The 17,336-nt window shown below is 52.0% G+C and overlaps 1 protein-coding gene across 3 annotated transcripts in view; it reads right to left on the bottom strand.

Moving 5' to 3' along the window:
- The window catches only part of OPCML (opioid binding protein/cell adhesion molecule like), a 1,074,524-nt gene that overhangs the window by 12,358 nt on the left and 1,044,830 nt on the right, over positions 1 to 17,336 (bottom strand). For 2 of the 3 annotated variants that reach the window (XM_029208254.1, XM_029208253.1), the window contains 3 exons: positions 3,539 to 3,676; positions 3,060 to 3,180; positions 2,440 to 2,591 (listed from right to left, as the gene is read on the bottom strand). In XM_029208254.1, the coding sequence (XP_029064087.1) occupies positions 2,440 to 2,591; positions 3,060 to 3,180; positions 3,539 to 3,676 (411 nt within the window). Of the gene's footprint in view, positions 1 to 1,494; positions 1,522 to 2,439; positions 2,592 to 3,059; positions 3,181 to 3,538; positions 3,677 to 17,336 lie in introns of all 3 variants that reach the window. The other variant, XM_029208252.1, reaches the window with a different exon arrangement.

Raw genomic sequence — 17,336 nt, 5'->3', positions numbered from 1 at the left:
CTCCCACTCCCTCCCCCTTCCTCCTCTGCCCACTCCCTCCTCTCATTCTCCCTCTCCCTCTCCTCCCTTTTCCTCCTCTCCCACTCCGTCCTCTGCTCCCTTTCCCTCCCTCCCTCTCCCTCCTGTCCCACTCCCTCTTCTGCCTCTCCTCCCTTTTCCTCCCCCTCTCCCCACATGCTCAGGGGAAAGGCCATGTGAGAATGATGGTCGTCTACAAGCCAGGACGACAGCCCTCATCAAAATCAGGTGACGATCTTCCTGGCTTGGTCTCGGCCCTCTGGCCTCCAGAACTGTGAGGAAACAAGTTTTGGTTGTTTAAGCCCCAGCCTATGCATCATTCATCTCCACACACTGCTGCTCTCGGCTGTGACACACTTCTCTCCTGAGTCAGTGGTACAGAGGGACAAGCGCCTGGATCACCTAGTTGTCAGTCAGTCCTGGAACCCTACTGTCAGCCACATCCCGCCACGGGCAACCCCACTGACTCAGGGGTGACGGCAGGGTCAGTGGCAGAGCAGCAACCCAGCCACACCTCTTCTAAGTTTTATCATCAAGACCTAGGGATGGACATTCACAGACAGGCACCGAGGTGTGGGCAGAGCCAGTGGCCCATGATTGATTGTCTCGGATCCAGAGCTGTGGAAAGGGCAGCTGCAGAGCTGATTCCAGATTCAGGAGTTACCATTTGCTATGTGGCTGAGATTGATTCCAGACAGGGAGGGTGAGGCTTCCACTCGGGAAGCAGAGCTGAGGCCCCATCTGGCACGTGAGGGAGTGTGTGTGTGCCCATGGTTCACACCCTCATCCTCTGGGCAAACGCGCCAGCACTGAGGAGGGGTCTGGGTCTCGTCAGCACCTCTTCACTAGCTATGCGTACTTCAGGGTCACTTAGCCTCCTGGGTCCTCCTCTTACCCATCTTTAAAATGGGGCTAGTAACCTGTCTTGCACGGAACTAGCATGACGCCTGGAAACCAATAAATACTTGGTAGACGGTAGATATTATGATGATCATTATGAATAATGACCCAAGTACTTCCATTTGAAAATGAAGCTTTCAGAATTAAGTCATTAGCCCTTTCTGCCTTGGGCTGGAGGAATTATACATTCATGCTAGTGTGATTTCCCCATGGAGACAATCATCTGGTATTCCACTTGGCGTCTAGGCTGGGTTCCCCTCGCTGCTGCTGTGTACAAAGAACAGAATACTCATCCCTCTTAAGGCCACCAAGTAGAAGCTTATTGTTTGGGCGGGAGGGGGGGGAAGCCCTTCTCCGGAAACATATAACAATATTTCATATGCACGTGTGTGAAAGCCATCATATTCTACATGCTTGCTACCTAACCTGTGCAGACCAGCCCCCTGAAGTCTAGCCACTGAGGAGAAATAAACCAAGGAGGTGGAGCTGGCGAGCCTGTCTCCGAAGGAGGGTGGGAATCAATCAAAAGCACAGGCATCAGGCAGGCAGAGGAGGGAAGGAACATGCTGTACCCACCTGCCACTGCTGATGAGGGGCTTATTTCTAAGACACACACAGCAAAATGCACACACAATGCAGAGAGAAAACAAAAGACATAGATCACACATTTCAGATGGCTGGTGGACAAAGTTTAGTTCATGTCAATGCTGAAAGCTTGTTCTGGGTCTGAGGTCCACGTGAAAAATGAATACCTTTCCGTCCTATTCACCAGACGCTTCCCTCTAACCAAATCTCAGCAAATAAACATGCACATACACACACGGACTATCGCCACAAGCTGGGCCTGGCCCGTGGGGTGAAATGTTGCACGAGGAGATGGACACAGCAGCGTGAGAGTTGACCGAGGGAGGGTGAGGTCTCCCGAAGGGCCACTCTGGAGGCCCCTCCCGCCGTGTGGGAGGGAGAGACCTGCAGAGAAGAGATGGCTGTCTCAGCTGTGGACAGAGCAATCGTCCCGATGAGGACTCAAGCCCCCTGCTCCGTTCATTTCAATGAATGAGAACGTGACACGTGACATGCAGTCAACATGAGAATCATGATGGCAGCAGGTAACTTGGTTTAAAATTTTTAATATGATCCCTGGAGTCATCGACTCTTACTGTAGAGGGTATCTTAAAACTATATCTAATTTACCCCTCCGACCAGTAGACAGTACTACAATCGACCTGTTCCATGGTTCCGTCTTGTTTACGGTAACCACTGTGCAACTTGGCTCAGAGTTAGGTTTATTCCTTTGCTGAGGTGCACAGCTCACCTTGCACGAGACCAGGAGCTATCAGTTACCTTGCAAACACCACGTACCGTGTGCCAGGAGAATGAGGTAGAGGTGCGTTTGCATCGAAGGTGGGGGGTTGAGCCCTATGGACGGACACAGGCCAAGCAGGGTGCGCCCTCCTCCCTCCCGAGTCCCTGCAACCCCCCCGCCCCGCCAAGCCCCACGTCCAGGCCTCCTGCACTCACCATACAGTGTGATGCTGGCGTTGGTATTCCCAAGCTTGTTCGTGGCCACACAAGTATAGTTCCCATAATCCTTCTCTGAGACGTTGAAGAAGGTCAGTGTGGATATGTGGCCTCTGTTCTCAATCCTCACGCCGTCCAGGCCGGTGGCCAGCCTGCAAAGAAAGGGGAGGTGCGACGGGTTTGGTTGCACACTCACAGTGAGGCAGGAGGGTCCCGGGAAGTGCAGACGGCGCAGATGGATCCACGCACACACTCTCCTCCTCACAAAGCCCTTCCCTCGGACTAAGCCGGCCCGTCTACCCTCCAGCTGTAAGCACCGCGGCCTCCATCAGGGGCCAAAAGGGAAGGGTGCCCATGCTCCAGGGCTGCATTCCCCTAGTCCTTGAAGACCACCGTGTCTACAGCTAATCTGATTCTGAAACAAGGTCCATCGGTTTTGTCCACGTCCCAGCCCCCTCCGTGTTTTGTGTCTGGTTCTAAAAGGAGACCCTGTTATAATGGAGGCTGTAGTGAGTTTGCTTTTGCCGAATCTTCCCCCTGGACTTCATCCCCCTCCTTGCACGTGGGGAACGATCCATCAGCTCTGCTTCGGACATGCCCTGTTTCCGCTTTCAAGGTACCTGGTATCTTCCTTGAACCACTGGAACTCAGCCATGGGCACTGCAGAGGCTTCACAGCTCAAGATGCCCTTCTGGCCCACAGAGACACCCGTGTTCTTGGCTTTGGAGATGTAGGGAGGGTCTGCAGGGAGATGCAGAGCGAGTCCGTGAGACGCACATCAGTCACGTGCCGTGCACGTCCCCCTTCCCAGCTAAACGATCATGTATTTTAGGAAGAGGACTTCTTGCTTGAAGATACTGTGTTTACCCCAGCATCTCTTCAAGCCTTCACACTAACCCAGAGTTCATGAGTCTCCCCATTAGCTAAAAGTCCTGACAGTCCATGGCCCTGGAGGTGGTGACGAGCACAGCAATCTGATACTGTATTTTCCTGCTGGAAACTTGGGTCTATCAGAAAATGACACTGCCATTACCTCTTTGTCCTCTCAGTCCCCATGCCCTCCTTTCCCCTGGAACTCTCTGACAGTGGGTCTACTCACAGTTGACAGTGATTTTTACTTTCCGCACATCAGGGGCAGCAACATCATTCAAGGCGCTGCATTCATACTCCCCGGACTGGTCACGTTTGATGTCAGAGATTTCCAGGTATTCGTCCTCACTCACAAAGCCCTGGCCGTCTGGCAGGAAAGAAACAGACAGAGACAATCAAGAAACTGTGAAACCAGGGGCGTAACTGTACTCACAGAGCTTGGAAGAGAAGGAATACAAAAAGCCATAAAATGGGGGTTTGAATATCAAGTCAGAGATTCTGGACATTATGTTGGCCCCAAAGTAATTTTTTTTTTTTTTTTTTTTTTTGCGGTACGCGGGCCTCTCCCGTTGCGGAGCACAGGCTCCGGATTTGCAGGCTCAGCGGCCATGGCTCACGGGCCCAGCCGCTCTGCGGCATGTGGGATCCTCCCGGACCGGGGCACGAACCCGTGTCCCCTGCATCACCAGGCAGACTCTCAACCACTGCGCCACCAGGGAAGCCCGGCCCCAAAGTGAAGAAATTCTCTGCTTGAGTCTTGGATCAATGGATTTTTGTCCAAGTCACTTTAACTTTTCAGACCATTTGATAAGAAGTGCATATTATTATTTTTCTTACATGATAATTAAGAGTACATATGAAATACGGTGGCACGTTAGTAAGCTTTGATATTCTTAAACAGAATTGTCATGATCAAAAATGTGGGAATAACTTTAGGGTATGTGAGTATGGACATCTTCATTTTTCACAATGTAGAGATACCTTTGTACACAGAGTACAAACTACTAACTACTTGTAGAATGAATAAGTGAGCATTTAACAGTTTGATACAGACAGACACAAAGCAGCCGGTTGGTTTCACACTGTCCTGGAGAAGATAAAGTGGAGAATGAATGAATGAGGAAGCCCTTCTTGCCTGCTATGTAGTAGGTGCTCAATAAACATTTGCCAACATAAAATAACCCTGAGATCCCCAGAACCTGGGGTGAGGGAGCTCAATGGGTGTAATACCCGGCTTTGTAGGACATTCTGGAGGCGTCATTCTCAGGCTTTTGTGAAGCTTGCAATTCATGATCCTAAATACTCTGGGGCTGCAAAATTGACATTTCTTGCAGTCACTGTTACATGCTCTTTCACAATCTGACCCCTCTGCTTGCAAAGAGGACAGACCTTCTGTCTTAAAACACAAATGTCCTGAGGCTGTCAAAGCACCAGGCTCCTGTGAAAACCCAGCCAACCCAAAGGCCGAGGAGAAAGTACATCCATTTGCATTTCTTTTAAGCCTGATACCTGATTCCTTTTTATGCTCCCGGCATGAGAGCAAAATTAGTTTTCAGGATGATAAAAACACATTGTAACTTTTCTCACACCCTGTAGAGGCATAGCTGATCCAATGGTTGCTCGACAAACTAAGTCTGGGCCCACGATGGGTTTGGCACAGGAAGTGGGGTGTCATGGGGGTGGGCTCATGGGCAGACACGAGGCCGCTGCTTTGGCATCCTGACTCTGCTCCATGTGGAAGCACTGGGGTATCCCTACCACCCTGCCCCTTTCCCAGGACACTGGCTTTTCAGCTCCCAGGGCCTCCCTTGCCCCCATCACCCAGCCCCACCAAGGTCACCCAGGCTCTACCTTCAGTGTCTGGATGTTGGTGATCAAGGCCAACCCCAGAAGGTGTGGGGCTCCAGGCAAATAGGTAAACAAACCGAGTCACTCAGAGTCAGCTAGGAGCCCAATCTCACGCTATTCTTTGAAGGAAATTGTGCATCCGTCGGCCAGCCAAGCAGTCCACTTACCAGGGCACCCTCCTGGAACTCAGGCTGGTTGACAGGCCCCAGGACAAGGCCACAGGTGAGAATTTCAGGATCTTGGGAATCTGGTTGAACCCATGTGAGGACTGGCTGGAAGTAGAGGCGAAGGGGGGAAGTGGGGTTTGGGATAAGTCCACACTTCCCAGTCTGAGATCTGAGTGTCACTCCTGGATGGCACTGCTGGTCACCCAGGCACCAGATGGGAACTTTGAAAATTTGGAGGAAGATGCTCCAGAGTAGGTGCCTCCTGGGGCCCTGTTTGTTGGGATCTCAGGGTGGTGGTGCTGGTTATGACGCTTGACCCCAGCAGACATTTAATCACCCAAGCTGGTTCATATCTAATTCCTCAAAGCTTCCTCTCAAAGGAAGGATGTCAACATCCTCTCACCCTTTTTTCCTTACTTCTCTTAGACTTAAAGAATCTCAGAGTTGAAGGGGATTCTGAAATCACTTATTTCAGGACATCTAATAAAGATAAAAATTGCCTCGCTCATTGAAATGATGCTGGTTGACCAATCTAAGTGGTTTTAAGGATTAAACAACAATAAAATCAGACAGACCAAAACGACTTTCCAGATTCAGTGTGCCTTTCTTGCGGTAAATAAATACAACAGGATGGAAAGGATGGCTCTCTCCTACTAAGACTCCATCATTCTTTCAAAATGTACCGCAGTGTATTTGCCACAGGTAATTAAACCCCCTGCACTTAACCAAACAAATGAGCTATACCTACAGTGGGGCTGGCAGGGCACACCCCAGACCCCAGGAAGCACCTGCTCTGGAGCATCTTCCTCAAAATTTTCAGAGTTCCTGTCTTTGAATTGGGGGAGTTGGGGGGAATTGCTGGACAACAAGGCCACCCTCTGCAATGCGGGAATTTATCTTCACTGTCTGTACTGCTGTTTTTATGGACTGTTATGTGACAGCAAAGAAAGGGAGGGAGGAAGGAACAGTGTTTCACATAAAACGGGGATCGTTACGATAATACTACCTCATTAAGTGAGAAAATGAATTTTGTCAAGTTCTATAAAGTAAGTGGTTCTCGGGTTTTAATTTGCATATAAATTCCTCCAAGTTTTTATATCTATATCTATAGATAGATAGATTCTGATGTGGTAGGTCTAGGGTGGGCCTAGGGTTTTGCATTTCTACCAAGTGTCCTAGGATTTCCGGGCTGCTGGCCTGGGGCCCACACTCTCCACCAAGCGCTATTCTCAGCCCGTTCTTACTCGCATGTGCATCTGGGTCTGTGAAGGGGTCAGCGACGTTTCCTGCCTGCCCTTTGCGTTGAGATCCTCGTGGAGCCGGCATCTCAAAAGACACCCTCTCTCTGGAGTTGAGAGCTTTGCAGGGCACACTGACGCTGAGGATGTGGACCCCTGAAGCTACTTTTCCACTGAGTCTTTGTGATCTTACTGCAAAACACGCGCCCACTCGAACCCAGCTTTCATTGCTAAGAAAGGGAAGATGTTGACTCCTGTCCTCACCTCAAGTCCATGGAAGGAGACGGAGATGCTATTTTCTTAACTGCTTTGAATACTGGGTGAGATCTGTAAAGCACACACAATCTAGGTTGCTAAAGGCCTGGAGACCTAGGAAACTGCAAGGTGGAATGCTTTCCCTGCCCTCTCCAGTTCTGGTTGCCATGTAAAATCCTGATTCCATGCTGCAGAGAAAAGGGCAGGAGGGAACAAATGTTTGAATCCTGTTTGCTAGGAAGGCAGACTGCTGACTGGGCGGGGAAGGCAGAGGGGGGACCACAAGAGGGGCGACAGGAAAGGAGGGAGGAGGACGACGAAGGATGCACTGGTGCAAGGAAGGAAAGAAAGGCAGACGGGGTGCTCTGGATGCCATGGGAAAGGTTCTGAAGACACATTCAAAAGGGACTTGAAAAAAAAGATAGCAAGCTTCAAGTCTGCCCCGCAGTTTTGCTTAATGGTAAGAGGTCCCGTAATAAGCCAGTAACCCAGAGGCATATCACCCTGCCCTGCGCATTCGGACAGCCCAATATAACATGACTGGAAGCAAAAGGAAGCGGGTTCTGCATCACTGGCTGAAATATATTTAAAAAATGCGGGTTCGTTCTTTCCACGGAGGAGCGCTTTGAAGAAGATAAGTCCAATCCACTGATTAAGATCTGCAAGGATACAAATGGGGCCATTTATCAGGGATGGGGGAGGTCCCTGGACTCGGACCCCACAGACGCAGGTCTCGTGCTTGCGGAAGGGCTGAGCCGGCCCCATAGTTCCATGGGCACAGGGCGGCCTCTTCTGCAGGGACACATATTCCGACCTAACAGTCACAGAGCGCAAGGAATGAGCAGAGTGTCCACGAGCAGGGTCTGGGCCATCTCAGAAACGGGGGAGCAGGCCACCCCTGGGGAGAAGGGTCCCTGGCCCGGCCGGCTGTCCCCGATGAGACCGGTGGCTATCTTACTCATCCCTGACAGTGAGAGAGGTGATGGGCTAGAGGCCGTGGGTGGAGAGGATGTAGAAGGCAAAGTCCTTGACTTTGGGTGGTCCACAATCTCATGAGCCCAGACCTGGAGTGCTTTATGTTTTTTCTCCCCAGGCTCAATTTTTCCATTCTTAATTGCTTTTAGACCCCTTAAGTAAGGTATGGTGGGTCAGAAAGATTTATTAGAGACGGAAGAAAACTAAGCATTCAGGGATGAAGAGCTCGAAGAGGAAGTCCACAGTAAAACCCGGACGCTTCCTGACCCACTTCTTTTTTCTCCCTTTTCATCCTCATCCTTCTGAGCCAGCTGTTCCTCAGCCTTCACTCTTGGCCCAATTTTCCCTTCTTTTTTTCTCAGCCAATTCCTTAGAATTATAAAGTTGGAAGTACCAGGAGGGTCAAAGAAGTTAGCCTCGCACTCTTCTGGATGATTGTCCCCGACAGAATATCTGCCCCTCCGTGTGGATGTCCCCAGGGGTGATTCCGGGGGTGGCCTGTTCCTTTGCCTGACTATTCACATCATTCAAGAAATCCTCCCCATTTGGAGGCAAACCCTGCCCGGCTTCTCCCTTTGAAATGATTAGAAGTTGCTAGGGAGGTGCCTGCAGCCCAGCGAGGTGCCCCCATCCCCTCTGCCCTTCCTCAGCAGCCACGGAAAAGCTGCCGCTCTATCTGGGGAAGATGCTTTGTGAGGTTAAATGCCAGCACCTGTCACAGCTTTTGCCATGAGACCTGTCAGGAGGTGACTCACAATGGCACATGCCTGGGGGCGGGCGCCCTAGAGGAAATGAGCGGGGTGGGGGGACCATGGATGGAAAGAGGCATCAGTTCAGGGAGGCGAGAGCATCGGGAAGGAACGGCCACGTAAGGAGAACACAGATGAGCAAGAAAGCGGGGGTAGAGGAGACGCGGCCAGAGGGAAGGCAGAGGGGGGGACGGAGGCCCCGGGGGGCAATGGACTCACACGGCAGGGCTTCTGGAAAAGCCAGAAATCCGCTTCCCTGCTGCCCAGCAAGAGGGGCTATTATAGACGATTCCTACTGATGCCGACCTTGGAAACTTGGAATCAAACACCTCAACGACCACGTGCATGCCGCTGACCTGCTAGACCACAACTGGGCTTTCTGATTGACCCTGGAAAATAAACAGTCTCTCACCCACTCAGCAAAGCAGGGTAGCCAACCGAGTGATCCACGAGCTGATACTACTCCTGTGAAGAGTGCACGAGGCTTAGGAAAAAGCGGGGGTTCACCGGAAGGCTGTGTATTTGCCGGAAACCCTGCCCCCGGGGTGCGGAGCCAGATGAGGCCAAGGGAGGGGAGTGTCTGAAGCCGCCCTCTCCCTCTGCTTCTGTCCCTGAAGGTGTGAGGGACAAGACAGACGTTGTCAGGAGTGCACATGGGGGTGGGCGCCCAAGTCCTGTCCCTCGTCCCTCTCTCTCCAGGATGCTGGCCCATGGAACATAATTGCAGAAAATGAGCCGCAGGCAGATCAAAACCTCAGCTTCGGGCTTCCCTGGTGGCGCAGTGGTTGAGAGTCCACCTGCCGATGCACGGGACACGGCTTTGTGCCCCGGTCCGGGAAGATCCCACATGCCGCGGAGCGGCTGGGCCCGTGAGCCATGGCCGCTGAGCCTGCGCGTCCGGAGCCTGTGCTCCGCAACGGGAGAGGCCCGCGTACCGCAAAAAAAACAAAAACAAAAACAAAAAACCTCAGCTTCATGGCTGTCAAGGTGGCCTGCAATCTGGGCTTGGCATCCTAGGCTGACCCAGATCTTGCCCTTGTCCCTGTGAACCGAAGACAGCTGGACTGGTGCCATGCGAGGCCTCAGCCTGAGTAGGTACTGACCACAGGCCCCAAACTGGACCTGAGTGCCAGCGCTGCCTTGAAATGGAGAGTCCGGGGTTAGGAGGCCCCCCTAGAACCAAGCGGAGTGTCTGGGGAAGGTGATGGGATCAGCAGTGCAGCCCTCACTTGTAGGCCATGGTCTTGTCCCTGCTCAACTGTCGGAGCAGATAACCTCACCCATTACCCGGGTCCCCCGTCTCCCACAGTGAGGGGGCCAGGACTGATGGCACGGGAGAGGAGGTGGGAGCTGCCTCCCCCTGCTTCCTAGGGGTCCCCTGGCGTCCTTCTCCATCACACACCTCCTGACACAGGAGCCTCCTTCTTTCGAAGGACAGAAACCTTAGAACATGCTCGAGTTGGGAACCGGGGGGAGGTTAGCTGGGCTCACAGGACCTCAGCCGCGCACCTCAGCGCTCGCTGCCCGTGCGGTGTCATCCGCTCTCAGCGGCGGGCACACCGAGAGGGAATGACACCCCTCACTTCTCCGACCTCTTTGCTTCTGCATCTGCTCAGGCTGAACACGCGGCATCTGTCCACTCAGGACGTGATGGCCGGGGGGCTGGATCCCAGAACGCCCCCAGCTGTCCCTCTCTCCTCGCTCAGTCTCCTGTCTCTGCTGGCCTCTGCACACTCTCCGTCCTCCCCATCCCCAGCCCCTCCCTACAACGCCGCGGGCAATAAGCAACTCTGGGCTCCCCGCCGTTAACGCAGGGGGTGTGGACATGGCTCTAGCCATCCTTGGCCGCCCCCAACTCCCAGACACATCCCTTCCCCACACTGGACTTAACGAAAAGTGTGATGAACCCACTGTCTCATTTTCCCTTAATTAATATGAGCAACTGAACTGTGCTAAAGCCATTCTGGTTTGGAGACGGAGCCGCTGGGTCAATGTCTCATTTGCTGGCAGTGACAGAAGCCCTTTGTGTTGGGGTCTGACGACTTTTCTCTGCCTGTGGCCTCAGGGACCTTCCCCGAGGGAGGCTGGCTTGCTGGCTGCCTCCCCTGAGGCTGACAGTCTGCTGGCTAATGACGGGATCGGCGAGTCACTGTCCCAGTTAACTGGGCGTCTAGCGGGGAAAGAAGTCCGTTAGTAATGCTCCCGGAGCTGGGGCTCAGACGGGTGCCCTGGCAGGGGTGAGTTTCCTAGATGGTTCCCATGTTCTGACGGGACAGCGGGGGATAACACGAGGAGGGAAGAACTCTAGTGACTCGTGCAGTGGGACTGTCCAGAAGCACAGACTCTGACACTGGGCTCTCCTTACCAGGAGGACCAAAGCCAAGATGCAGAGGATACGATGGCGGGGCGGGCAGGAGAAGGGGGTGTGGAGAGCCTCTCTGCAGGGAGGTCTGGGAGGGAGGGGGCCTGGAGGTATCCAGGGTCACAAGGGCCCATCAGGATGACCAGGGAGCACATGAAAGACAGGCTCTTGGGCTCGTGCTCACAGAGTGACTGCACTCCTGTGGGCGGGGCCCTGCATCAGCCCCCGGCAACCTTCTAACCACTGGACCGCCAGGGAAGTCCCTTGGCTTGGTTTTCCTTATGTTCTCTCTCTGAGATGGGTTCATGAGGTGTAGGAAAAATCAGCACAAATCAGAGATTTTTGGTATCTAGATGATACTGTTGACCCAGAGGGAAGGGACCCGAGTGAGTGCCAGAGAAACAGCCAGGGTACCAGCGGGGATGCGGCCCGTGCTCTTTAAATGAAAGTTCAGAATGTGTGCCAGAGAGAGAAGAGAGGAGGTGGACACAGACAGACAGACAGACAGAGATACAGAGAGAAAGAGGATGCAGAAGGCAGAGAGCTGGGATTTCATACACATTGGCAGACAAATGGCTGAGGACAGAAGCTTGAATCCATTTGGAGAACAGGTTGGCTGACTTGGATTAAAAACGTAACTAACATTTATATTCTAAAAAGTGTCTAAATATAAACAGACATAAATAGTTCAGACCAAAATGTAGAGGTTGAAGAAAAAAAAAAAATCCATCACTTTCAAAAGCTGAGCTTACACAGCTATGTTATTGACAAAATGTTAAGGACATTTGAAAAAATTTTGTTACATGTTTTCCACTTTTATTACTATTATTTGCACTCTGAACCAACAGGGTTATTTCAGTGTTAACAACTACATAGTGAAATGAGTTCTGTGCTTTATTCTAAATAAACTACTGCTTAAAAAAAAAAAGCTGATAAGAAGATGAGTGAGCTTGCGCTTCTTTCATGTATATATGTCTTCAGACAGTCTGACCTGACCTTGCCGGCATCAGCCTACACTGGCACCACGAGTAACCCGGACCCCGTTTCCCAAAGAAAACCGTATTTTGGAGAAATGGAAATGCCCCGGGGCCGGTACAGCCAGTGGGTATCCAACACCAGTTCCCTGAGGACACTTTAGCCACCTGACTTTTTGAGCCCATGGCAAACCCTCCAGGGTCAGAATCTGTGGGGGGACAGGTGGAGTCCAAAATCTTCAAATTATTTCTATTTTTTCTTTTCCATTACAGTTTATGAGAGGATAGCGAATACGGCTCCCTGTGCTATATAGCAGGACCTTGTTGTTTATGCAACCTGTATATAACAGTTTTCATCTGCTAACCCCAAACTCCCAACCATTCCTTCCCCACCCCCTCCCTCTTGGAAATTATTTCTAATAATAGAGCGACATAAGAGCGAATGCTTTACCTCTCGCTTGCTTTGGGGGGAGTTAAAACTTTCCTTCCACACCACCTGCAACAGCTCAGTTCCCCGGGGATTGATGTATTTGCACAGTAATGCCAAAAACGCCTTTGTTGTTTTTACAGGTGGGCGACTGTAGTGTTAGATTTGCCTGAACAGTCCCAGTCGACACCTGTCTTCCCAGCGTAATTACCGACAGTCACCTTCTGCTCTCGGTAGTGTGCTGGTCTGGATGATAAGCCCTGCGCCCCGGTACGCCCCGCCCACAGAAAGGCCCGCATCAGGCCCCAGGGCTGTGCCCACACTCACGCCTGTACATCCAGCAAAGAGGCGGTGATTGGGTCCCAAACAAGGTGTGGCCCTTGGCTGTAGGACCCTCCTGGACGAAGGTCAAGAGTGGTCCCTGGGCTCTGCTCTCATGGAGCTCCAGGCGCACCAGCTGTGTCTTCTCTGGGAGAACAGGGTGAGAGGCCGAGTGAGGGGTCAGCACTGCAGCCCGCGGCGGGGAAACCCAGCAGGGGCTCAAGGGCCCGAAGTCCCGGGGGGTCAGAGACAGGACGTGCACCTTCTGAAATGCTGTGGACGGCCCAGGGCATCAAAAGCAGCCCTATTATTTGCACTCTGAACCAACGGGTTTATTTCAGTGTGGCTTTTTCCAGGCTTTTTGGAGGAAGAGCACAGTCGTATTTCTGCAGATGAGGTCCTGATGCAGCCTGACTTTTCCTCCTTGTTCCCTTTCTTCTCTTTTCTTCCCTCCGTTGTCCTCTCCCCATGTTAGCCCCCAAGGGCACGGCTGCATGGCAGTGATGCTAATTATCACTGTTCATTATTAATATTTGTGAAATCCTTATATTCGCTTCCAGGCAAAATGCCCACGAAGCCAAGCAGCCCTCGGCGTGCAGGCCACGCCGGAGTCAGCACCCACGTTGCAGAGCAGGGCCTGGTTCTTCAGCATCAGGGGAGACGGTGCCGCTCAGCTATGGCGGGAGCTGGAAGGGGAGGGCTAGGAGCCCTGTGCTCAGAGGGCAACGCCTCTGCCCGGGCAAGGCAAGAGCACTTCCTGTGATGCGGGGGCCCTTTGGAAACTTTCTTGTCAAGGACTCTCCGTATCTGCACCTCGAGCTATTTCTAGGCAAGTCTGTCTCCCACCTGCCATCCAGGCTGGACTCTTATCAAGCTGACCTCTCACCAAAGGCATTGGTCTCCTTGGCCTCCCTTTTTAGCCTCATCACCATAGAGGTCACATTACACGTGACCTTCTATGACTCTGGGCCAATCATAGGAATAAGGGCTGAAAACCACTGAATCAGACATCAGAAGACCTGGGGTCTACCCTCTGTGTTGCCACTAATGGGCTGTGATTTTGAGGAACTGTTTTTACCATTCCAAGTCCCAGGTGTTTGGGTTGTTGTTGTTTTTTTTTCTATCAAATAAAAAATAGCACCAGATGACCTCTAAGGCCATTTGTAAATCTCATAACTTATCAATACGGGCTATGACAAGGAACCCTAAATAATTCTTTAGTTCCTGAAACTGATGACCATGGTGTTGATGGATAGAACTCCAACCCCAGGAGCTCAGGGCCATTGGCCCCTAAGGAAACATTAGAAGGTCCCTGCGGCCGGGCACGTGTGCTGGGGAACCGACCTAGCCGCCCGTGCTCGGTCTGGGGTCTTGACGATGCAGACCCAAGGACAGAGACGCCGTGTGACTTCAAGGTGGCCCTCATCTGTCACCATGGTGCGGCTGCTCCATGATGGGGAAGAGAGAGGTTCTGACAGTTATGAAGGGCTGTGTGTGTCTGGGGGTAATGTCTCGAATTAATGGAGAAAATTAATAATTTCCTTTCCCTGCCAAGACTCCTATTCACGCCAATTTTGACAAGTATCTATTCTTTTTCCCTCCTCTAGATGGGCAGATTGGAATAATGTCTCACAGGTATAACTAATAATCCCCTTAGATGATTTGTGGCCCATTTGCAAAAGTGCACTCCAAATGCAGGACAGCGACGCTCTCTCTGCTTTCTGTCCTCCCCGCCTTCGCAACAAATATCCCTCCTTTGCTACGTGGCTCACCTCCTGATACTTCCCAACCAGGGAACAGATGCTGGGCAACAGGTGCGGTGAGGACCCCATGCTCGGGACCACAGCCCACCCCTCCCCTGCGCCTGCACAGCCAGAACCAGCGACGGCTACACCAGACAGACACAGCCACGGGATCTGAGGGGCCCCACGATGGTTAGTTTACGTGGCACCTTGACATGGCTCTGGGCTGCCCGGATAACTGGTAACTATTGCTGGGTGTGTCTGCAAGGGTGTTTCTGGGGAGATTAGCATTTGAATCTGAAGACTGAGTGAGGCAGATGCCCTCACTGATGTGGGCACCTCATCCAGGCCTTGGAGGACCTGAAAGGAACAGAAGGGCGGAGGAGGGCACATTCTCTGTCCATCTTCTCCTGCCCTCGGACAGCTGCACTCCTGGTCCCCAGGCCTTCAGCCTCAGGCTCTGGGACTCACACCAGCAGTGTCTCCCACCTTCCCCAGCTGAGGGCCCCAGGATAGGGAGTTACACCATCCGCTGCCCTGGTTCCCAGACCTCTGAATCCCAGACCGGCCAACATCACCGGCTTCCCTGCTCCCCGAGCTTATAGACTCAAGACATGGGTCGTCTCGGCTTCTAACTATCCAAGCCAGATCCTACAATCAATCTGCTCTTATCCGTCTCTATATTTAATCGGTTCTGTTTCTCTGCAGAACCTGATGAATACAGGCCTAGGGGAAGCCAGAGGCTGAGGTTCTGGTCTTGGCTCTGCTACTAATTAGCCCCGAGCTCAGGGAACCCACTTCGCTTCACGCAGCCTCCATTCCCTTATCTGCAAAGGAAACTGGCATCGTAGGTCCTAGGTCACTGTGCTGTTCCTGACCTTATTTGTGGCAGTCTTTCTAAGTAGGGTTGCTGTGCTCTTAACGCCAGTCTCCGGACAGCCTGACGATTCTGGGTCATGCCTTCTGGGTGAAGGCATGGATCCTCTTTCTACCCATGAAACCTGGGGCTGCCTCTGGATCTGCAAGGCTTGGGACCTGAAGGCTCAGGCAAGGGCTCCCAAGCCCCGGCAGGCCCCTCCCCAGGCCCCGGCTGTGCCCTCTCCCTGCCTGCCTTTGTTGGATTTCCTCACACTTTGTGGTCACATATGTGGTCACATATGTTAAACTGTTTCAAGTTTAACACCTCTTACCTGGGAAGGAAGGAGAGTCCTGAGAATTCCTAGATGTTTTTCCTACTGGCTCAGATTCCTGTGTTAGTTTTGTTTTTGTGATCTTAGGGGTCATGGAGCCTCTGCCTTCTTGACAAACAATGTCAGTTCAGGAGATAAAGCCAGGGAGGCCTGTGGACTTCCCTGATGGTCCAGGGGCTAAGACTCTACATTCCCAGTGCAGGGGGCCCGGGTTTGATCCCTGGTCAGGGAACTAGATCCCACATGCCGCAACTAAAAAAATCCCACGGGCCGCAACTAAAAAAATCCCACGGGCCGCAACTAAGACCCAACGCAGCCAAACAAATAAATACTGAAAGAAAAAGAAGTAGGGAGGATTGTAAGGGTGACTGGGATCCAGGGGCAGGGCTGGACCGAAGGATCCTGGACAGAAATGGAGAGGTTGGGAGGTGGCCTTTTGTGTCCCTCCACAGTGGGCAGGGCCTGGAGCCTGTAGGTGACAAGTAGCTGGACAGGTGGTGCATGTAGGTTTCCAGGACCACCCTGAGAGGGAGATTCTGAGAACGGGTCAGGATGGAGTGTCAGCTACCCTGTAATGTGACCCTGACTTATCCTACTTACATGCAGCATTAGAGGTTCTTTCAGTTACAGAATATTGTTCCCTGATGGTAAGTCCTGGAATTGATGTAAGCAACAGTTTGGTATGTACTTGGTTCCACATATTATACACACATGAACACACAGATACACGTATGATATGCGTGCATAACAGCAGAGAAACAATCAATTGGGAAAGTAAAATACGGAGCCCTTCCAATTCTCACACCAGTTCCTGACACCGAGCAACTCAGCACCAGCTGGGTGTCCTGCAGTTCAGCCCGCTTCTGATGCTCTCTACCTGGAGCCCCTGCAGGACTGTCCCCCGACCCCCAACTTCAGATGCCAAATGCAGGTCCAGGTTGTGATCTGTGCTTCTGACCGACTGGCTCTAGATCGGAGGGTCTCACGACCCCCTCCTTGGGTTTGATTAATTTGCTAGAGCGGCTCAGAGAACTCAGGGAAACATTTTACCGACTTGATCACCGGTTTATTACAAAAGGATATAATTTAGAAGCAGCCAGCTGGGAGACACACGAGAACAAGGTGCAGAGAAAGGAGACTCCGTGCCCTCTGAGTCACCACTGTCCCTGAATCTTCACCTGTTCACCAACCTGGAAGCTCCCCGAACCTCTTTTTTCTTGTTTGTTTGCTTTTTATGGAGGCTCCATCATGTAGGCATGGTTGAAACATTGGCGGTTGGTGACTGAACTCAATCTCCAGCCCCTGGCCCCTCCCAGCCAGTGATGGGGGTTGGGGGCGAAGACTGAACGTTCCAACCCTCTAATCACAGGACTGGCTCCCCTGGCAAGCAGCCTCCACCTTTAGTGTCATCCAAAAATCACCTCATACACATCACAAGAGACACCTTTCCTCCCATCAAAGGAAATTCCAAGGGCCTGAGAAGCTCCATGCTAGGAACTGGACAAAGGCCAAATAAATATTTGTTGTTATAAATCACAGTACCGCAGCCATCCTTTTCAAACTTTCATCATTACTTAGGAAATAGCATTCTACTGGGTCCAAAAGCAATCTCTAACTCTGCCTAAGTTACTTACTTAACCACCTTGGGCTTCCTGTTTTATCACCGGTAAAAATTAGGGATTAGATTAGATTATTTCTAAAAAAAGTGTTAGCTCTAGGGGCTTCCCTGGTGGTGCAGTGGTTGAGAGTCCGCCTGCCGATGCAGGGGACACGGGTTCG

This window comes from Monodon monoceros, unplaced genomic scaffold, assembly GCF_005190385.1.
Source record: "Monodon monoceros isolate NGI ecotype Baffin Bay Population unplaced genomic scaffold, NGI_Narwhal_1 Super_Scaffold_7, whole genome shotgun sequence".
In the NCBI taxonomy this organism is placed as follows: Eukaryota; Metazoa; Chordata; class Mammalia; order Artiodactyla; family Monodontidae; genus Monodon; species Monodon monoceros.
This window is presented reverse-complemented; position numbering and strand designations above follow the sequence as displayed.